Source organism: Malaya genurostris, chromosome 3 (assembly GCF_030247185.1).
Source record: "Malaya genurostris strain Urasoe2022 chromosome 3, Malgen_1.1, whole genome shotgun sequence".
Classification (NCBI taxonomy): Eukaryota; Metazoa; Arthropoda; class Insecta; order Diptera; family Culicidae; genus Malaya; species Malaya genurostris.
In genome coordinates this window covers 42,584,490-42,607,801 of record NC_080572.1, presented here as the reverse complement: position 1 = coordinate 42,607,801, position 23,312 = coordinate 42,584,490, and the positions used below count along the sequence as shown (strand labels likewise).

The 23,312-nt window shown below is 35.6% G+C and overlaps 1 protein-coding gene across 2 annotated transcripts in view; it reads right to left on the bottom strand.

Moving 5' to 3' along the window:
* Positions 1 to 609: 609 nt before the first annotated feature.
* The window catches only part of LOC131435124 (transcription factor Dp-1), a 36,806-nt gene continuing 14,103 nt past the window's right edge, over positions 610 to 23,312 (bottom strand). For both annotated transcript variants that reach the window (XM_058602674.1, XM_058602675.1), the window contains exons 3-8: positions 7,327 to 7,393; positions 7,178 to 7,254; positions 6,263 to 7,113; positions 6,104 to 6,186; positions 5,949 to 6,032; positions 610 to 2,612 (exon numbers count right to left, since the gene is read on the bottom strand). In XM_058602674.1, coding sequence (XP_058458657.1) covers positions 2,434 to 2,612; positions 5,949 to 6,032; positions 6,104 to 6,186; positions 6,263 to 7,113; positions 7,178 to 7,254; positions 7,327 to 7,393 — 1,341 coding nt within the window. In that variant the 3' untranslated portion in view covers positions 610 to 2,433. The remainder of the gene's footprint in view (positions 2,613 to 5,948; positions 6,033 to 6,103; positions 6,187 to 6,262; positions 7,114 to 7,177; positions 7,255 to 7,326; positions 7,394 to 23,312) is intronic.

The window sequence follows — 23,312 nt, the reverse complement described above, 5'->3', positions numbered from 1 at the left end:
TGTTGACAGCTTTGATGGTTAGTGTTAGAAATTTCGAGGGTTCCCGAACGAGAGTCGATCGAATCATATACAAGTCGAACGGAATAAAGAATGCAAAATTCGAACTCGAACGAAAGTGAAGATTCGTTCGTATCACAAATCCGTCGGATTTCAGAATCGGGGTGATTATACAAATGTTTTACTCTGCCTTGTTCCATATTCTGCAGCATTGTTCCATGTTCTATTGGATTTCCTATAGTATATGGGATAGTTATGCGTAGAACGACAGTACTATGCAGTAAACTTCCCGGAGCTTTTCGGATTGATTAAACACAACTTCATAAACTACTTCATTATTGTAATGTCAAAATTTATCATAAATGTTACCTTTCCAGCATTACTCCTTTTGAAAAAAGTATAATAGTACTTATAATAAAATAATATTAGATATCAATAAAACAGTACCAATATATCTGATAAGATCGTTTATTTTTTGCGACGTAGATGTACGCTATTGAAAGTGAGTGAAAATATTGCATGGATTAAAAATAGTACCACGCCTTCGCTTTTGCGCGTGCAATGACTTCAAAGAACATAAAATATAAGCTTATAAACAAGAACAAAACGATATTTAGCTTAGCTTTCTACTGCTTTAATTATAGAACAAAAATCGGGGTTGAAGGTGAAAATAAGACGTCCACATGAGTTGACGCATTTCGATGATATTCCTCCCTGAACAACTAATTTATCGAATGTACTTATATATTTATTCAAATGCTTTGATTGGAGCTTTTTGTCTGAGTAGTTCCCCTTCGGAACATTCCTTTCCGCGCATTGGCTTTTCCTCATAGCTTTGTGGCTTCCTAATAATACAATTTATGAATTTTTAGATTTCATTACGGTTAAGCCCAATAAATATGTACAATCTCATGCGTTAGGTTCGTTTCATTGTTTGATCCACTAGAATTGTGGTGCTAATAGCATTATAGGATTAAATTATTGCTGACTATACCGAAAAGTTTGAACAACCTGCTTATGACGGTGACAAAATGGTGTGAAGCACAATGGAGTCTCTGTGATTTGTTGGGTTGTACCAGTACTGCAAGCTTTTCTTGATCTACATTCTACTGTACCGTTTTCGGTTCCTCGTCGCAGAGCATTTTTTTGCAAACCTTATCGATTTGTATGTGGTGTCAACAGAATAGTTGTGTTCAGATTTATGAACTCTGTTTAAAGTAGGATAGGAAATCAGGGCAGGGAGAGATTTAGGGTAAGCAAAGTAAATATGTACAAACTATAACCTACAACCGAGAGAACGAGTTCTGGCTGGCTGAATAGCTAACGACAACATGGTTCTAACGTCGCAGAATCCTTAAAGAAACGTATAATAATAATGTGATTTGGTTGGGGGAAATGTCTTTTTTATACTTGCAAAATGAAACAGGATTGAAAAATAAAGAAAATGACACACGGCTAGAAAATATGACACGACTTGGTATGTAAATCCTACTTACTATTTGCCTGTAATATAATAGCTAGTAGCTACGTACTGAACGATGATGCAAAATATATGTATTGATTAATTGGTTTCGTATAGACAGAAATAAAAGCCTGAGATGTTTGCTTGTATAAATGGGATGTTCTGTTGAAGCTGAGAAACTCATTCCTCGCTTCGCTAGTGTTCATGTATTTATATAACAAAACGCGAACCTATTCCGGTTGTTTTTTCTCTAGTTTTCATATTGGTTTCAGATATTAGTTTGGCTATTCGAAGCATCAAGTGAAGTGAAAATGTTATTTCTGTACTCTCCGGTGCATTGTTAATTAACTAGGTTGCTGTTTCATTGTTATCTCAGTCCAGGCCTTTTCTAGTGAATTTTACTGTTTCATGTAACTCCCCTCAACTGTTCCATTCGTCAAAATGGAACCATTGAATTCCTACACCTGATTCTACGGACACCTGTGCCACTTTTGCACAACATCAAGTTTACTCCACTCATACTTGCTACGAGTTGCTTGCGTTTTTTAACAATAACGATTTGTATGTTTATGTGTATGTACTACACATGAAACGTTCTTAAGAGTAACATTTGTTTGCTGCAGATTGTTAAAAACCTCGCAAAAGATCGAAGGACAGCATTACACAGCTGTGCTATTTCGTTTCTTAACCATTAACCCCTGCACTCTCAGTTTTATTCTTAACAGACCCCTGCAGTTCATAATGAGGCATGCTGATAGCATGCTACACGAAATCTATTCACTTTTTTTCGGAGCTCTCTCTCTCACACACATACAGTTAAAGATGTCTAGTGCAGATGCATACTTTCAACCCTTTCTACGAGGGTTTGGTGTGCTAGAGAACTTCGCAACTCGAAGAACTATTTGAAGAGAAAAAATGTAACAACCGAAACCCTTCCACAACGATGCCCAGTTTCTGATTGGGCTGTGCGTAATCTAACCATCCTGTCCATCCTCGGATATCAAGCTATCTTCGTTGAGTTCGCTGTTGTTATCCTGATAGCCGCTGGACATCAGATCGGATGCATCCTGCACACTATCGTCGTAATCGTGACCGGTATATGCGGAAGTCATCTCCCAGTCCTCCGTGTCGTTTTCGATGCCAAGCCCGAATACTGAGAAATGGATTCGAAGTATATCAGAAAAAATAAGAAGTAAGGAAATTCTTATACATAAAATAAGTAGTAAGGAAATTCTTATACTTATACAAATAACCGTGTATGAGAGTAGTTTTGGAGCAATCAAACAATAAGTTTTCGAGTTTTTGTTATACCGAAATATAAATGTTTTCAAACAAAGATATGATAAATTGGCACGTTCTTCTGGTAATTGGGACATTTGTATCTTGCAATGGGAAGGAAAGTTGAGAGGAACACGGAAAGGAATTGTGTAGAGGATAACGTAGGAAGACAGCATAAAAAATTGTTTTGTATACACCTAATAGTGTAATGATACCTTTAAATATCACTAGAGGATTCTGCCAAAAAAATTTATTGCAAACTCGAAAAAAACTCGAAAGTTTATTTGGGTATAAACTACCATAACCTTTTGAAATTGTAAACAGTCATGTCAAATTAAGAATAATTTTCCCGTTTTATATATCATCGCTCTAATTGACGGTTTGGAATTTTAAACACACTTCACTGTCTAGTTTCGGAACCGGAAGTTGGGCCCAAAAAACAATCAATAGCAATCTATTGTACTATAAGACCTTGTATTTATGTCTAAGTTCTACGACTAGTACCACTAGTTCCATAGGTTATGGTGTCTTCAACACGGTTGAAAATTCGTGCTCAATGTCAATGGACTCGGTTGTGTTTTCAAGCCCGAGCTTCAGTGTTAGCTTTCATTTTCTTTACTATGTGTAACGCACGCCGTGTGCTTCGTTAGTAGAGGCGGTGTTGTGGTTTCCTTCTCCGTACCACACATACCGATGCGTACACGTGATGTACCATATGACAGTTTAAAAGTTTTGACATCCATCACCCTGTCATTATGAAACCGGAAGTCGGATCCGGATGAAATTGAACAGTAGTTTTGCGACAATGAGAGAATCAACGGAAAAGTCCGTTTTCACAGTAATTGCATAATTTTTCTATACAAGAAAAGTAAAGAATCGTTCTGGTTTTCGGAAGGATACTTAACGATTCTAAGTTGTCAAAATTCACATTTTATAAAACTTTCAACCCCAGAAAAAAATGAATGATTGTACAAAAGCGATACCTTTACGCGTATTTCCGAAGTTACCGATTTTCTTGTTTCATCTTAAAAATGCATGAAACGACAAGGTCTGGTGTTATACCGAAACTCTCTGGGACTTGTTTTAGAGCCAGATCTGGACGTTTCGTGCATTTATGATATTTGGCTTCAAAAAAAAATTTCGATTTAGGAGATCTCAAAATATTTTCCTCAGCGTATCTTAAAAAAGCAGCAATTATTTCGACGCCAACATTTCAAAAGGGCATAAAAACAATAGACAGATTCTCTTTGTTTACTTTCTCTTTTGACTATATCTGCGTTATTATACAACTGTTCGTTACATATTCCGTACTGTTAGAAGCATGGGAACATTGTCTTTCATTCTATACGAATATTTTGTAAGTACACGTGAAAAATAAGGAGATATTAACAAAAGAGAAAGTAAACAAAGAGACACTCACATTGGTTTATGTGACCTTATGAAATACCGATACACTATGCAAGCTCGAAACACAATCAAAAGCTTTCGCGCACGATGCGTCCGATGTTCGGATTTACTGGGGGATTGACTTTGTAAACGTACTTTCATGTGACAGACAGACGTCAGTTAACTAGATGACGCTGTGTCAATTTAGTTTTACGTCAATTGTGTTCGTGTTCGGCCACATGATTTTCGACTTGAAATTCTTCACGGATTCTTGAAACATACCTAAATATTGATATCTTTATTTCAATTCTACTTTTTATTACTTATTCAAACTAGATTCACTATAAAGATAATCAAAACGTTCATTATATGTAGCGAAACAATCAAATTGTTTTTAATACAGACTCTAAAGTCAGTTTCAACATAAATTATTTGGTACTACAGGGTGTGAAGTTTCGAGACAATACCAACAAGTAGGATTATATTTCACGCAAGGTTGAAACCAACAGATAATCCATTCAAATATGATTTCATTTCTTTTGCGCTCATTGAACTATCTTAAGATTTGGCACACTACTGTATTCGTTTTTCATTTTTGTGTGAAATTTTATGGTCCGGTTTAGCCCCATAGGGAGTCTCCGGTTTAGTCCAGCGGTTCCTAAATATTTGATTTTGGGCTGGAAACTTCAAGGAAGCTTGGAACAATAACTGAATTTGTGAATTTTAGTTGAAAGTTAAAATTACTCAACTTTTTTTTTAATTTCCAAGAAGTGTCCGGTTTAGCTCGGTAGTGTCTTAATTTTGGTTTTCAGGTTCGTGATTTTTACGGAAACTAATGCATATTTTCCACACCACACGTTGGGAATTCTGGCTGAAGGTTGAAGCTATACAACGGTATAAATAGCCCGGGTAAAACCCTAGCGTCCGGCTTAGCATCGGTCTCCCCTACCTAATACATTGGCTCAAAATCGTTTAGAGTAAACCATGTAAGATTTATTGTTAAACATCTACCGGATATATAAGTATCAAATGAGCGTTCGCTACATGGTACTAAACATTGTACTTTGGCGTAACTGTTACACATAGTTTTTTTTTATTGTTTTGAAATCTGTCAACGTTATTCTGTATACAACAGTCCACTTTTTCTACCACAGTGTTTCAAAACGAAGCTCAAAGAGTTGGAAAGGTCATAGTTTCGATTTCCAGAGATGGTCTATTGCATCAATAGTCTTTTCAGTAGTAGGGTCGTCGTATTATTTTGCCAATTTTTTGACTTTCAAGCAACGAATTGTGACAAAATTGGACACAATATCTTTGTTTTGGCCTTAAGAAGCAATATCGCAGAAAAAATAATTCGAAAACTGTGCAATACTGCCGTTGTAGTGATGCGAAAACTTGAAGAGAATGCACCTATTTTTATCTTACCCTTACGATCAATCTATCCATTAGAGATAACAGTTCTCATTCTAACTAATGGTGGTCGTATATGAGATGACTACAGGAACCGTAACCCTATCAACTGTGAGTATTACTGAGAAATCGGAATCCCTGTGAAAAGACCTCGAGTGAATAAAAAAATCGTTTTTGAAGGATAAACAAAACAAAAGAATCGCATACAGTGCCAAAAATCAGGAAATTTAGAACTGCAATTACTTTCCCATCCACCGAATCGACTCCTTCGGACTACTTTAAAAATACTAAAGAACTTTTTCCATAATACAGGAGGTTACTAGTAGCCCATCTAGTAGCAAAAATTGTGTTTACCGGGATTTACTTACTGATCATCTTAGGTGTTAAAAAATTAATAAAACATTCCCATACTTACATTCAATGTATCTCTCCAGTGATTTCGGAACCATGGATTTAATTTTCGAAATATCTTCAACGGTACATTCTCCCTTGTCCAAACCTGTTGAATGGAACGACGTAAAAACGTTATTTCCCGCAAAAGCAACACAATTCTCGAAATCGAAAACTCACCTAGCAATACTCCCATTCGCTTCAGCACTTCCAGATCGTCGTGAATTTCAAAGGCGTTGTCGAATTTGAACGAAAACTCCGACCTGTGAAGCAAAAATAATACAACCCGTTGAGAAACGCCTTTCGGTGCGTTCGTTCTCACTTCAACGTTCAACTTACTTGTCGTTCGAAATACTACAGTTGATGTGAGTCTTCTTCTCCGTATTTACAATAATGAATGGCAACTGAATGGCGGAGTTGGGGTTCGGTACGAGGCCCCGGTCCTCGTTTTCCTGATTCCGTGCGACAAGCGATTTGAACGCTACATGCTGCAAGATCAGCTCCTTCAGTTGTTGCTGCTTCAGCTCGATTCGTTTGCGGGTTTGCTCGTTCTCCTTCTCAAGATCGTCGCACTCTTGAACGCTGCTGGTGGGTAAGCCGTGCCAGCGAATTTCTTTCTTCTCCTTGGAAATGATGTTCATCGCCATCAGGACGTTCAATGCGTCGTACACCCGCCTGCGAATGTTTTTCTGATCGTATGAAGCTGGATCCACCCCCGGGTGGCTCTGTGTTTCCTCGGCGACCAGCTCGTCCGCCACTTCGTTGTACGTGGTTGTTCCCTTCTCCTTCACCTTCTCGCATACCTTCATGGAAAAGTGCCGAAGTCCGCGACCAACTTTGTCCGTCTTTCTCCGCCGGGATGCCGGTGTGTGAATCTGACTGGCGGCGGCTTTCTTACCATAATTGTACTGTGTCTGGCTGTGGTGCTGATTGGTTTGAGCTTGATGAGATCCCTTCGAACCACGTGCCGTAACCGTTGTTGATGGAGGTGGTGGAAGCCGGGTGACGGGCATCGTCATGATCGATCCACTTGTCACCTGATTTGTGCTGATGTAGGATGATGAAGCTGTCGGTGCTACAACTGTAGCTACTGAACTGGACGGGGCGACCGAAGTCGAAGGCGCTAGCATGGCGGTTAGGTTTCTGCCGGATATGGGTGTACCGGGAGCTGCGATGAGTTTGAGCTGACCCTGCACAATGAGAATGGGTTGGTGAATGAGGTCACCACTTTGGATCTAGAACATGAAAACCTACCAATTGTGAAGGAGATAGTCGTACTAGTGGTTTGCCGTTGGCACTTTTAGACGCAGAAGAGTTGACAATGTGCAGTTCTATGTCAAAAAAAAGAATCGAAACGTGTTTGAACTGAATTTTACATTTCCCCGTAGAATAACGAAACTTACTTGGATTATTCACTGTGATTATCTTCTGTCCAGGTGCCAGTTTCTGCATAACAGGTGTAGCAAAACTCTGAAATAAAAGGAGAATATGATAAAAACAAATGGTTAACACATATGTTTAACTTAGTCATTTCATGCAGTTTATGAAATAATGAATTCAATTATACCACGGCCAACGAATGTAGCTTTAAATGAATATTCTTGTGGACTTCTGTTTCCTGGAATTGACACATCAATTTCAAATCAACGCTAAAATATTACGAACAATACTTGAAACTTGATAGAATAAACTACTGATCGGTGAAAATTTGTGATGTCATCGTCGAGGCAGTGATTCCGTTTTCAGGTCTCAACTGCACAATCCTTGCCAAATTATGGCCTTCTTCGCGAACTTGTCTGCAAAGACGAACTATGCCGTGTGGAATCCGGCGAACCAAGAATAGATCCACTGGGTTCCTGCTTCCATGTCGTAAAAGGCGACAATTGCAGGAGTTTCTTTTTTCTTTCAGTTATCAGATATTTTCAATGTTTTACTTCTGATTACTCTATTTTACTGAATCAACTCTTTATTCAACCTATCAATTTCCGTCTAGCTTCGGAGAAATGTTTTATTAGGCATGATTTCTTCTTCCATGTTATTGATTGTCTTTCAGGATTATAAAATGAATGATAAAAATCAACCATTGCGCAAATCCGTTTATATTACAAAGTTAATAACAGAGATAACATATATCGGTATATTGAATACATAGTAAAAAACACTTGATATTAATATTTCAAACAGTAAATTAATATTTTTCTCGGTAGCCGGCTGCCCAGATCAACTAATATAACCAATTAATAATTTCAATAAATAATTCAAATAATAAAGCGGAAATAATAAAGAATCAATACGCGTGTGAAATCTGTTGACCTTTGTTTGGTGATTTAAAATGATTTTATAATAACTGTTTAGAATATTTCAATGCAATGAATCAACTTTTTTGTCTAAATCCTATTCGCTCGTTTATTTTGCATCACGTAGGTTCATTTATAAAAACGTGCTTAATCCACCTAGCAGTGAGATGATACCTTTTTTTTTATCAATCCGCATGTGTTTTTTTTGCATGTCTAAAAAAAACACGAAAGGTAGATGCATAAACGAGTGATCCCTCCCAAGTAGATCTGCATTCGGACGTGGCCGGCGTCGGTATTGATCAGCATGCATGGTTCAATACAGTTTGCACAGTGTGAAACAATGTGTTATTCCCAAACATGTTACTTCAAAAAATCATTTTGCAATCTCAATTGGTCCAGATCAATAACGGAGTAGCAACACACGGGCGGTCTCTAATGCTAATGCTAATGCTAAAAACTTGTCTGCAAAGACGAACTTGAATATTTCCGACACATCAGGAAGCTTAAACTTAAAGCCATGTTTGACGTATGTTTCGTCATCGATCAAAGTGAAGCCCTTATATTTCGTCAAAACTTGTCTTGTAGGTTTGGCGTTGACATTCTGGTCCCATCTCTGATCAAAAGACCGGGTTTTGCTTTAAAGCACCTTAGCATTTTGCAGCGCAGCTGACAATCCTTGGTTCCAGTTTTTCCATAGATCAGCTCTTTTTCCACATTCGGGGTTTCCTTTTCCATTCGACAAACTATTGTGTTTCGAAGGAAACCAAATAAAACCGTTTCTGTAGCAGCTGTTATTTTTGTATTCAGCAGCTCAAACTGATACATATTTGTTTTGTGTAATTAAGGTTTTTGATTTATAATTCACTTGACTTACAATTAGAGGTTTTACCCTAGGTTACTTCTTCCTCACCGTCGCCTTCACTCGATCTTATTTTTGCTTTCCTGCTTAAATTATACTTTGCTACATTTCAAACTATTATTGTTAAATAGACTACATACAATTTTTGCTAATAACAAATCGTCAGCAGTTTGGTTTTCAGATTTCGGTAAAGCATACAAATATCCAGTCTGGCGCAACTCACACGGTAAGTATTCTACTTTCTTTTCCTATGCTTTCTTCCTATCCTATTTCTATTCTTTATCTCTTTTCCTTTCAGGTGTAGCTGCAGGTAAGTTGGGAAGCGAATGTAAGTACAACGTATTTCTACTAATGAATATTTCATTTTTACTTACAGATATCAACCTTGCGATCTTTTTATCAATGCTTCAAATCAAATCAAATAATAACTTAATAATTCACCGGCTAGCTTTACTGTTTATTCTTGTTATTTTATTGTTTTTCTCTACCTATCAACGAAGCATAAATGTCAGTCGGGGTACGTTTAGCACATCAACTTTGTTCCCTCAATGCTGCGTTTAGCGATTCTATCGCCAGTGTTGCCAGCGGTGTTAACATATTGTTTTCGACATCTGCAACAATTAAGCTAGCTGATTAAACTTGCATTAGTTGTTATAGAATCAATCTATCGATCCAACAATCTCTGAGAAGACTGAGCGACATTTTTTGACATATATACATAAAAACATACACACATTACTCAATTAACTGAGTCCAATTTTCGCTAGTCCAATTTTCATTTAACTTTTCGGTTTATTAAATCTTGCAATACTTGCGTAATTATACCTTATTATTCTCATTTTGTTTGAAGTGTATATAACTATGTGGGGGAAATGTTTTATCGAAGTGAGCTATTTTGCCTTTCTCATATAGGTACTGCCCATACTAGTATATCAGTTCCATATCGATTTTCGCCAATTTCGTGTTAGCTTGAGGAATGAAATCTATTGTTAATACACTCTCAGAAATTGCAATAAAAGTTGAGGAATTGTTAAGTAAAATGTGAAAAAAATATCAACATATGCAAAGTACCTGCATGTCAGTCTCATTCAGTGCAAATTTCAATAATTTCATTTGTTGCTATATTGGAATAGCAAAGGTGTATTACCGATATTTCATGTAATATTACCATAATTTTGCATTAGGTAGCACAATAAATAAAAAAACTCGGAAATAAAATTTTTATCGTCTTTTTCTCGACATGCCGATTTTCCATATGGGCAGTATGGAATCGACTTTTGAACCGAGGCCCAGAGCGCAGAATTTCATATACCATTCGACTCAGCTCGAAGAACTGAGCAAATGTCTGTGTGTGTATGTGACAAATAATGTCATTCGATTTTCTCAGAGATGGTTGAACCGATTTTAAAAAAAACTCATATTCAAATGAAAGGTCTTATGGTCTCATAGATCACTATTGAAATTTTTAGAGATGGCGTGACCGATTTTCACAAACTTAGATTCAAACGAAAAGTCTTATGGTCTCAGAGCTCGCTATTAAATTTTATCTTTATCCGACTTCCGGTTCCGGAATTACAATGCAATATGTGCAAATCTATGAAAAAATGCGTACTCAATTTTCTTGGAAATTTCTTAACCGATTTTTACAAACTAAGAGGCAAATGAAAAGTCTTGAAATTCTTTATAAAGTCCCGAAAAGTTGATCCAGATCCGACTGTTGGTTCCGGTATTACAGCGCGAAAAAATTATAAAAGGCATAAAAAATCATAACTCAAACTAGCATACTGTGAACTAATTCCTATGCAGTTCCAGAAAATCCAGAAAAAGGTTATAAAATTCGAGTCTTATGTCGGAAGAAAACTTTTTCATTCATTTCTATCTCAACTCATCATCTAACATTTTCCGTTGAATACTGATCGATAGCAAGGGACCATTCATAAACCACGTAGACCAAAATTTGGAACATTTTCGTAGACTGCATAGACTTTTCCAACATCCCCCTTCTTGGGAAGTCTACGTAGCCAATGATTTCATTCACTGATAGATAACATTATGTTTTAGATTTTCCCTGCGGAAATTGATGAACACGATTGAAAAAAATATGCAGTCATTTATTTTCTGTTAAAAAGCAGTTTTCCGAAAAAAATAATAGTTTTACGACATATACATTGCATTTCGCGTATTAAATTAAAGGTTCCTATTTTGCGCTAGAGAAAATCCATATAGTAATATGTGCGTTGCTAATCAAATGTGTTAGTGGAAGTTAGTTGGAACTGAAATAATTTTTCTCTAGCATTTTTCAGAAAAACAGGAGAGTTTTAGACTAAGATTTTCGCTTTTCTTGAATTGCAGTTCTAAGCAGAATGGACTAATTGTTTATTTTTCAAACATATGGAGGATTTATTGATTAAATCAGAAAAAGAAGCCTGACACGAATGCCACAAAGATGGTAAAGTGTCATTAATAAAAGAAAAAAGAACTGTACTGTATCATTAATAAAAGAAAAAAGTACTGAGCCTAAAACAATATGTTGTTTAGCCTTTTTTTAGCACTATTCTTGTAACAGATCGAAAACTATAGTATCCTGTCCGCGTTGTTTGAATGAAATGTTTCAGTTGGTGTTTTACCCATTCATCTTCATACCTGGCGAGACAATCAAAGGTGATTGATAAAATCTAGTGTTTGTGCACTTTGGCTGTTTGGGAGACCGGGGTTAAGCCGGACACTTTTAGGAAATTGAAAAAAGCATCCATTACAACTATTTATAGCTATTTATATCACTCGTATAGCCGAGCTATTTATACCGTTATATAGCATCAACCTTCAGCTAGAATTATCAACTTATGATTTGGAAAAAATATACATTAGTTTCCGTAAAAAGTCGCGATGATGTGACCAACTGACTTTGGTGTCTTTCTTGGAGCCTATTTGGTTACTTCGCCACATATAATGATTTTTGATTTATGGTAAATCTAGTTTTAATAAGTGATACCAGATAGAATTGAAATATAAATATCAAGCAAATAACAGGTAGAATTAAAATCTAAAATCAGCTATGTTTCCACAATCCGTTAAGAATTTCAAGTAAAAAATTATGTGTCCGATTGCCCGGGTAGGTGTAAATGGCAAACAAAGATCAAAATAATAACAAATTTTACCATCATATCTTGTCTTGATGTTTTTGTACTATCATAGCGATATATGACATTTTCTTGATATTTCATCGAAGGAATCAAGAAATTGTACAATATCTGTTTAGCCTCAAACTTAACTTTTATACCTTATTTTGTTATTGATGTGGTATTCATATTTCAATAAAAAGAATTGATCCAGTAGTTTTATCTTCTAATAAAATACAACTGAATAAACTGCATAAGAATCAGATAAGAGAAATACCTATGATATTATTTAATCCTGAGTGCTAGAATATCGATAAAAAAAAATTCGTGTTCTATAAATATTTTGTTCTTACTTTCATATTACAATGGCAGAACTTCATATTTTGTTGCTACTCTTCCATGCATACTTTGTTATGATTTTTGATATTTTAACTATTATTTCAAACCAAATAATGTTAATTTCTGCCATTGAGATGTTTGGTTTTAGTAATAAAATTTGCTATTAGTTGGCCAATCACTTGATCATTTTTGAGACATAATAAACATTTTATTTTCCACCTAATCGAAAGCATTTAATAATCACTGGATTCAACACGGAATGAACATATCAAAGAACTAACTAGACCGTCACTACAAAAATCATATACACTGAAGTCTTTTTTATGCGAGTTTACGTACCGCATAAAAAACCGCATAACTCTGAAAATTCACATAAAAAACCGCATAACTCTGAAACTTCGCATAAAAAAACACATAACTCTGAAACTTCGCATAAAAAAAACCGCAAAACTCAGAAAATTTGCATAAAAAACCGCATAACTCTGAAACTTCGCATAAAAAAACCGCATAACTCTGAAAATTCGCATAAAAAATACCTTAGTGTATACCCAGAAAAAAAATTTAAAAAAAACTTTCAGCAATAAAACGTACAGCCCCGTGTCCGGACTAAACCCGGTCTCCCCTAACTATCGAATTATTTTTATCGAGTAGTCAAGTTTAACTAAAACTACGGCTCAATCCAAAGTTTGACCGATGGAAAGTTATTTAGATTTTGTTTAGAGTTATTTTTGCAATGAAAATGATATGATACCAAGTGGTATATTGATTGCAATACGGAGAACGTAAGAGCTTCGAGTTTACAATGTATTGAAACATCTAATTGGGTTATTTTCTTTTACTGTAAGTATAAAAGAAGGTACACAGAAGTAATTTTTACTTAGGATACAAAATTATAATTGTTTTGCAAGATTTTGTTTTTCAATAATAGAAAATAACTATCGAACTGCCAAAAATAACCATACTCTCGAGCAGGGCTTTTTTTGTTAACAACAACTAAAAGATAAAATAATTCGCCAGATGGTCCACAGCTTGATGTTTCATCATCAAGACGAGTATCGAGCAAAGCAATGTATCATTTGTGTTGAAAGTTAGTTTAGTTATATCGTTTTTTACTTTGAAAGTCGTTCACCGGTGAGTTTAATACTAAAACGTCGAAAGACAAAAGGTCGAATGACAAAACGTAGAACGACAAAAAGTCGAATGACATCGAAAGTCACAAAACGTCGAATGTATCAAAAGGTCGACTGGAACAGAAGGTCGAATATAACAAAAAGTCGAAGTACCAGATAGTCGAGATACCAAAACTTCGAATACAACAAAACGTCGAATGTAACAGAAAGTCGAATACCACTAAAGGTTGAATACGAAGAAAAGTCTAATACGACAAAATGGTGAATGGTGAGAAAGTCTGTAGTAGAAATACTGCCATGAAATACAAAAAGGAAATGGTGATACATGCTTATGCGGCAAAGCCGCATACACAAGGGCAAGTTTTCGCCAGCCCGAGTCGGCCGCCGAGCCGCGGCCCACAATTTTAAACAACTTGTCATACTTTTCCACCTTTTTTCTAATCTATTAGGTTGCTCATAATAACAAATAATGCTTTACTTCACTTTCCATTGATCTGAGCTTTTTTATGATTGCCGAGAACATATTTTTTCATCAGATTTTATGATTCAGAAAGCTTTTGGTACGTGCACTTCTAGTACAAAAGCCATGCTTCAACTTTCTTGAATGTCATATAAACATCTTTGTTCTCTATGTACGGTGAGCGAAATCCAGTGCACTGTACTCTTTTGAAAAAAAAATGTGTGAGAGATAAAAAAATAATATTTTTGCTTCGAGTCCGGAAATACTTTTGACACACTATTGATTGTTGGCTTTTCAAAATGTTGTGAAGTGCGATTACGTAAAGTGAGAGTAATTACCAACAACAATTTAAAATTTAGGAATAAACACTTTGTATTATTTTGCTACTATATTCCATAGTCGACTTTTAGAGCCGCATACTTTGCCTCGGTTTACCCCGGCGATTAATTTGGTTTAACAGTTGATATTCAGTACATATAAGCCATTCACACTTACATTGTATTCGACTTACAGTTATATTATATCTTCCGTTATATTCGACTTTTTGTCCCTTTCGACTTTATGGTGTATTCGACCTTATGGTTATTCAACTATTTGTTACATTCGACCTTCCGTTATATTCGAGGTTTTGTTATTTCGACTTTTTGTCGTATTCGATTATTTGACGCATTCGGCCTTTTGTTCCTTCGACCTTTTAATGTTTCGATCTTTTGTTCATCGACGTTTTGTCATTCGACCTTCTGTCATTCGACATTTTAGTATATATTCCACCGGTGGTGTCATCGATTCTCAGTTATTACAGATGCACTAGCGGCAATCATTTACAATGATTTTCAATCGTCTTCACGAGATGAACAATAGGAAACAAAATGGGTTTTCTTCGTAAAGAGATTCGAAGGAACAATTTTACTAGAAAGGCTCTAGTTCTATCTCTGAGGTGTATTTTTCGCAAATTTGCACTTCCGCGATGCATTTACTTTTTTTTGGAACTGTCGTTGAAATGATATGAATCTTTAAAAGTCGTCGGCAGATTTTTTGTAAGTCCTGCAGCCCGGCTGCTACTTCGAGGCCCGAAACTGTCGGGCGAGGCCCATGCGTGTAGGCCAAGTACAATTCTCACAAAGAACTTATCATTTCGATGATGTTATCGTTTCTGAATTGACTTTCGGCCGTAGTAGTCACTATAGGGATAAAACGAAAAACAAATATGACCTCCTATTAAGGGGACCTCCTATTAGAGGGGGGTGGGTGGTAGGGTCTAAGTGATGACAAAATCATCGTTTCTGCTATTTTTTTTTCAGAACTAGCGTTTAACAAAATAAAGTCAAATGTTTTCCATAATAAAAAGCATCATTCGAACAACATTTTGTAATTTTTTCGTGGAAAACTAAGACTAATCAGAAGTGAAAAAATCAAAGCAGCATAGTTAGAGTAGAAGTTTTTCTAGACTCAAACGTTTCTGTTTGATTTTTTTAATTTTTGGTGTTTTTTTTTATTCAATAGTATAATATATATTTTTAGGCACACTGCTTAAGCTCTAAGATGCCAAGGGTATTTCCTAATCTTAATTAACGACTAACTTAAAACTAGAATAGTATCATTAGATTATGTCGTCTAGAATTTTTGGAAAAAGCTTTTAGCTGGCGTTCGCTTTTTTGGTGTTTGTTCAAAGTGAAAACTACGATTTTTCACGAAAAAATCTCGCCATTTTGTAGCTGTAAAACCTCTCCAAAGTAAAAAACAACGAAAAAGATAACGTTTGGTTTTTTATATGTAGAACGTATGTGCAAAATTTGAACAAAATTGGTGCAATAGTTTTTGAATGACGATGGACAAGGACTTTCAAAACCTGCTTTCGAGAAAAAGGCGTTTAAAATTTTTTGTCTATAAAATCAATGGAAACAATTTATTACTCGACAGAACTCGTAGGGTCTAACATTTTCAAAAAATCATATTTTTTCTTTTATATTTTGTTATAATGAGACATTTCAAGAACGTTTTTTCAAGTTTTTTAGTCAATCGAAGCAGAAGTCTTGGGCCTGCGTGTCGAGCTCTTATTACTTCGCAGTATAAAATGAGTAAAGATAAAGGCTCATAACTTGCTGACTTTTGTTCCGATAGGCTTGAAAATTTCATAGAATATTCTTGAAATGTTTTACTATAAGAAAATACAAAGATAACAATAAATGATTTTTCAAAAGTGTTAGACCCTAGCCGCCACCTAAAACGGCAAAAAAATTCAATAAAATATCTCAAGTTTGCAAGCGTTTATTCATTAATCCAACTAAAACAACATGTACTGTTCTGGTAAACTCAAAACATTTTCTCAGTAATTTAAATCTTCCCTAAAGTTCACAAGAAAAGTTACTGGCCTACTCTGTAATTAGGCACCTTTTCATTCACTGAGCTTTCACACAAACACACACAACTCAACTGCATCAGACGACGTTAACACTCCGCCCGGTTCCAATACGGAAAATATGTCGATCGATGCGTGTTGCTGTGAGCCGGACGGCTGTTGAAAGGCACCAAACAACTCGTAGGCGCTAGAGCTACGTGATTCTTTCACAATCTCTAGCTTTTATGTCCAGTTTGACAGTCGTGTTTATCAACTCGACCAATGACGACAACTGTTGTGCTGTGGATCGTAATCATTTATGCGAACCACAAATGTGAATCTGAATAGCTAATCAACGTGACAAAAGTCGAGTACGCAAAATGATTGCCGGAAAATGGATTACACGATTCCATGAGAGTAATAATTTGCCCAAACAGAAAGCAGCGTAGAGTTACTTGTACAAATGTCCAAAAGGAATTTGTAGCGAAGCAATAGGGCACTCTGAGTTGTTAGTGTTTAAAATCTTACAACTTTTCTATATGTTCACTTCAATTAAAATTTTCATTTGCACCCCTTTATAAAAACAACGATATGTTCGACATCAAAAATCCCTCAATTAGTCTTGAGTGGAATCGTTTACCATACTTGTTTCATCCATATCGATGATGATTTAAACACATTTTCGATCAATTATTTTTGGAATGGTTTTTTGGTAACAATCAATTAATTGTATAAAATTTTAACTCTAAATTTCAGAATGGTAGATGTTTTAGTTGGATTGTTTATTTGTTTATTTGTTTATTTATTCCCGGTTTTTAGAACAAGCCCAAATCGCCTATGTCCAGTATTTTTTTGAATATTTCTAGAAATCCCATATCCAGAAGAACATCGAGAGTAAAGTATTTTTGGGGTATCTCGATTCAGAAATAGGGAATATTCATTATGCCAAGTGCACGTAACAATGGGAAGAAATCGTTCTTGGCTTTCTCATATAGATAAGTTATGCAATCACTGCGAAACCCGATTTTGGAACCAAGGCCCGGAGGGCTGAGTGTCATATACCATTCGAATCAGTTCGTAAAGATCAGAAATTGTGTATGTATGTATGTATGTAACGTTTTTGAGCGATCAATTTTCTCAGAGATGGCTGAACCGATTTTCTTGTGGTCCCATACGAATTTCATCCGGATCCGACTTCCGGTTGTGAAAAGGGTGAACAGATGGAGATCAGCAAAGTGAAAATATAAGCTCTAATCACGATTAGAAACTTTTTCTTCGGTTCGATAGCCTCCTTGTATCGATTATATGATTTTGAGTACTGTTTTGTTAATTAAGCTCTCAGCATTCAATATAGCATTATCAACGAAACGCTGAGCCACAAGACTTTCAAAACGTATTTTTTAAGTATGAGGATTTGCTTAGTAAAAGATTTAAGATTTAAATATTCCTTGGAACGACGTTTAAAAACCTCATCCACAATTAGCTGCACTTAAGTCCACATGTTCATCTTTAGAACCAACAGTACCACCCAGGTCAATGTATTCCACCTTTATTTCGTCTGTTACTTTGCTACTAATGTTATTGGTATGTACTAGCTCTTCAAGATAAAAACAAAAAAATTAATTCGAAGTAAAAGTAGGATTAAACAAGAAACATAACTGGCCAGCGGATATGATAAAGGTGATAAGTCTTGCATTTCACGAAGGAATACAGCATTAACATTCTTGCAATTATGTCTAAAAATCGACACATTTTATTCAGACTTCATGCTCTCTTCAATAATTCTCTTAAGTGCAGCTTTTACCCCATATTAGATTATTGTTAGTGTTTTCTAGATAGTCAGAAATATGATCAGTCATTGGAAAGCCAAATAATTAAGAATTAAATTTAAAGCCTTATAATTAAAATTGAAATTGTTATTATCCGAACTCTTCAGTCTTTTGTAAGACTACCATTGAATAAGTCTTATTAAAACTTTCTGCAAAATCAGTAGTTCTTAAGACTCTTAGGATTTAAACTAGGAGTGTATTCTAGACATGTCCAAATCCGTTCATTACAAACAATCGTTCAAAATTTAAAAGTTCTACCGAAAGAATTAGTTCTATTGAACCGTTTTTTCATTCTTCTTTTTTATATATCATTTATTTTATCCCGGTTTTAACCTTTTTGGTTTCGTTCTTCTGAAACTTTGTATGTTTCTTTGAAAATAATATGAGAGCTACAGATTACAGATTCAATAATAGTGAGTTCTTTTTGCATGTATTTCTACCAGGAATCAGAACAAATTGGCTCAAAATGACACGTTCCCCTTGATATTTGGAGATATGTGCCTTCGATACTATATTAGCCTAGTATAGTCTAAAAAAAGTATACGTAAGGTAAAAATGAACAAGAAACAATTCTCCTCCCGATTCCATCTAACAACATATACGATATTCTTTCAAAATTGAATTCTGGCGAAACAGAACAAAATCCTTCTAAAATTCTTAAAATTGACTCTTGTCGCTCTGGAAAAATGGTGTGCTGTTGTTGATAACAACTAAGAAATGCTTTCTGATCCATTAAAAATGGCTGCCAAACCCTTACAATTGTTGAACGAAACATGGGATGTTGGCCCCATCTCCAATGGATTCTGTACCATAAAACCTGTGTGGGACAATACGATGTTTCAAATTTTTTACTGAACTACTCACTTAAACACAAAATGGAGTAATTCCTCCTTTTCATTTGTTTAATCAGGAAAATCTAGAATTATTACGATTAGTGCTAGTAAATTTTTTCCCGGATTTGAACTAAAATTCCCGACTTTTTCCCGGTGAAACGAAATTCCCGACTTTTTCCCGGTTTTCCCGATTTTCCCGGTCACTTGCCACCCTGTGATCGTTCGTGCTGTCTTTAAAAACAAACAAATGAAGACGTTTCCCCTGCATTAGTACCATAGTCTTATGTGTATGTGATGAACCATATCTCAGCACTCTCCCATTGCTACTACCCAACGAAATATGATGAATTTGTAAGATGAAGAATGCTTCGCGATTAATGGAAACCAACGATCATCGCAGTGACGCTATTCGAACCAATTCGAAGAGTAAAGTAAAAGTATGAACGACAAACGAATGTATAAAACGAACACGCACGATGTATACCAGCAACGAATAATGTATTAGTTCATTCGGGTTCTCTACGATTATTGCTTATTCATTTTCACCCTTGTCTCTTTCGTGCAGCGAATAGTTCAGCGTTGCTAGAGACTGGCATATTAGAAGACAGGATATTCGCATGGAGGATGGGTGAATGAACTAGTTACACGAAGAATATGTGCAACATTGCAATCCAATGGCTCAAATAAAAGGCAATCCGGCACTACAGGGAGCAGTGTATTTAACGTAAACTGCTGGCGCACTGATGAGCTGAAGGCGAAACGTAAAAATGAAAATAGTTATGTGCACTTCTTAGCACAAAACCGGTACCCATGCGGTACCTAGACCCCTAAATAAAATCGTCTAATTTTGGCATGAAACAATTTCGGTTTTTAGGCTTTGCCAATTTTCACCCGAGCAAACTTCCCTGTTTCTATTCAATGAGCAGTTTTTTCAAGAATACCACAGTAATATAGCTGAGAATACAAGCCACATGATTAAGGCATCATTACACCCCTAGGTTTTACCTTTGTCATATAGAAACGTTACATAGTCACTGTGAAAACCAATTTTTGAACAGAGGCTCGGAGAGCCGAATGTCATATACCATTCGACTCAGCTCGACGAACTGAGCAAATGTCTGTGTGTGACAAATATTGTCACTCACTTTTCTCGAAGATGGCTGAACCGATTTTCACAAATGCTTAGCGTAAAAATGTCAATTTCAAGAATATTTTTTCCATAGACTACCTCTTTTTATTGGCTAGTGAATTTCTCTAGTTTGCAGACCATGAAAGTCTGTAGCCAAATAAACTATTGATAGTCCCATAAATGATTTGCTGAATTTTATCCAAGTCCAAAATTTTCCTATCTTTTTTTGATACCAAATTGTATCACTATGAATGAATACAAGAAAAAAGTGGTAATTACTTGGTGCCAGGTTCGGATAATATGGAGGATGCAACAAATCTTCCCGAACGAGTGACTACAAACGTATGTGGTCTAGCGTTGTTCTGATGGATTTTTAACCACTAGATCTTTCTTCGAAGGCAGATTTTGAGCAGGTTGTCTGAACTTTCACCAATGTGGTAAAGTGCGACATATTCATCGAAGCATTTTCAAGTCAAATAAAATTGATGTATTTTCTGAGCAAAAAAGTACTGTCTTGAAATGTTATGAGTTTATGATTTGCTTTCCTATGATTATCCTATACACAAGAATATATTTCACTAAACAAGTTTGAAAAAAAGGTGGCATCCCGATCAGCAAATCAATACTAAACTATTTCTCTTTTTGTTACTTTGATGTTTTAACTACTAGCGAGACCAGACATGTATCAGCACTTGTTATCGAGAACCAAGGTGATAATTTCAAATTTCTTCAGATAGGATTGAAAAACACTGTAGACTCGAAAAAAGTTCTATATACGAAATGTTTCGCGGATTCGGTTTAGTGAGCAATAAAAGTAAAAATTTGTCAATTTTGACGGATGTCTACAAAAAACATGGTTTTCAAAAGTATACAAAAAAAATCTGCAGATTTACAGACAAATCTGCAGACCTGGCATCTCTGCTTGTTACGAAATCTGTTTTTTTGTAATAAACTTGTTGAGACTTGATGATGATGGTTTTGATAAATATAAAAACATTTTTTAATCCGCCTAGTGGTGTAATGATGCCTTTCACATATTACTCATATTTTTACCAATATCACTAGAAAATTCTGTCAAGATTTATTTTTAAACTTGAATAAAATCGAAAACTTCCTTAGGTATAAACTATCATGACCTTTTCAACTGGTAAACAGTTATGTCAAGTTAATATAGATTTAAATTTGGCAACCCTGCACGCTATACAAAATTGAACAAAGCACGCTATGAGCTAGGCGATGACGTTTTCTTCTTCCGTACCAGCACGTACCGATGCGTACCGGCTTTGTATCATTGTGTAGGACAGTTTGAAACTTTTGATACTCATTGCTCTACAATTTCGGAATCTATAATCTTTTAGGACACTGAGAGCTTTACTTTGAATCATGATTTGTGAAAATCGGTTTAACCGTTGCTAAGAAATCGAAGTGAGCTCCGGTTTTGGAGCTTTTCTTCACTATTATCGGTGCGTTCGGAAGCGGAAACCGGAGACTAGTAGTCCCAAAGTAAATTTATAAACCCACTAACTAACAAGGTCTGCCAACTAGATGAATTTAGCAGTAAATTTTATAAAAAATTGCCACTCGTTTCACTTATCGCGCTGTAATACCGGCACAAAAGTTGGATCTATCTTAACTTTTCGGGGACTTTTTGAAGAATTTCAAGACCTTTCATTTGCATCTTAGTTTATAAAAATCGGCCAAGGAATTTCCGAGAAAATTGAGTGCGCATTTTCTCATAGATTTTGTAATTCCGAAACCGGAAGCTAGATAAAGATAAAATTTAGTTGCGAGCTATTACACCATAAGAATTTTCGATTGAAAATTGTCATCTCTGAGAAAACATACATACATACACACACATACAACGCCATCTGGAAGACTCATGTTATATTCAATTCACCGACCATTGCCGATCGCCAGCTGAAAGCCGGATTTTCGAGAATCCGCGAACCCGATACGACATTATCTAATGATACTATTCTAGTTTTATGTTAGTCGTTAATTAAGATTAGAAAATACCTTTGGCATCTTAGAGCTTAAGCAGTGTACCTTAAAATTATATAATATTATTGGATATACATTTGCTTAGTTCGTCGAGCCGAGTCGAATGATATACGACATTCGGCCCTTTCGGACCTCGGCTCAAAAGTCGGTTTTCACAGTGATTGTATAGCCTTTCTATATGAGAACGGCAAAGATAGGTATAGTATTCGCTCAAACTTTGGAAAACTCATCCGAGTCCCGGAGGGCCGAGTATTCAAAAGCATATGTATATATTTTTGAAATTCTCTTGATTATTTTAATTAATATTTAGTTCTATTTATTAAAAAAGCAATCGATAGCCAGTCATTCTAGTCACAATTTTTGAGAGCAAAACGATTATTGATGCAGAAAACATGTGGATCGATGAAAAAGGTATCATCTCACTGTTAGGTGGATAAGGCACGTTTTTTAAATATAATACTTAACACAAATTAACATTAAATTGGACAGATTCACTGTCCACTAGATTCACTAGAATGACACTATTCTAGTTTTAAGTTAGTCGTTCATTAAGATTAGAAAATACCCTTGGCATCTTAGAGCTTAAGCAGTGTACCTTAAAATTATATAATATTATACACACACATACATTCGCCCAGGTCGTCGAGCCGAGTCGAATGATATACGACATTAGGCACTTCGGACCTCGGTTCAAAAGTCGGTTTTCACAGTGATTGTATAGCCTTTCTATATGAGAACGGCAAAAATAGGTACAGTATTCGCTCAAACTTTGGAAAACTCATCCGAGTCCCGGAGGGCCGAGTGTCATATATCAAATATATTTTTGAAATTCTCTTGATTATTTTAATTAATATTTAGTTCTATTTATTAAAAAAGCAATCGAAAACCAGTCATTCTAGTCACAATTTTTGAGAGCAAAACGATTATTGATGCAGAAAACATGTGGATCGATGAAAAAGGTATCATCTCACTGTTAGGTGGATTAAGCACGTTTTTTAAATATAATACTTAACACAAATTAACATTAAATTGGACAGATTCACTGAAGCATG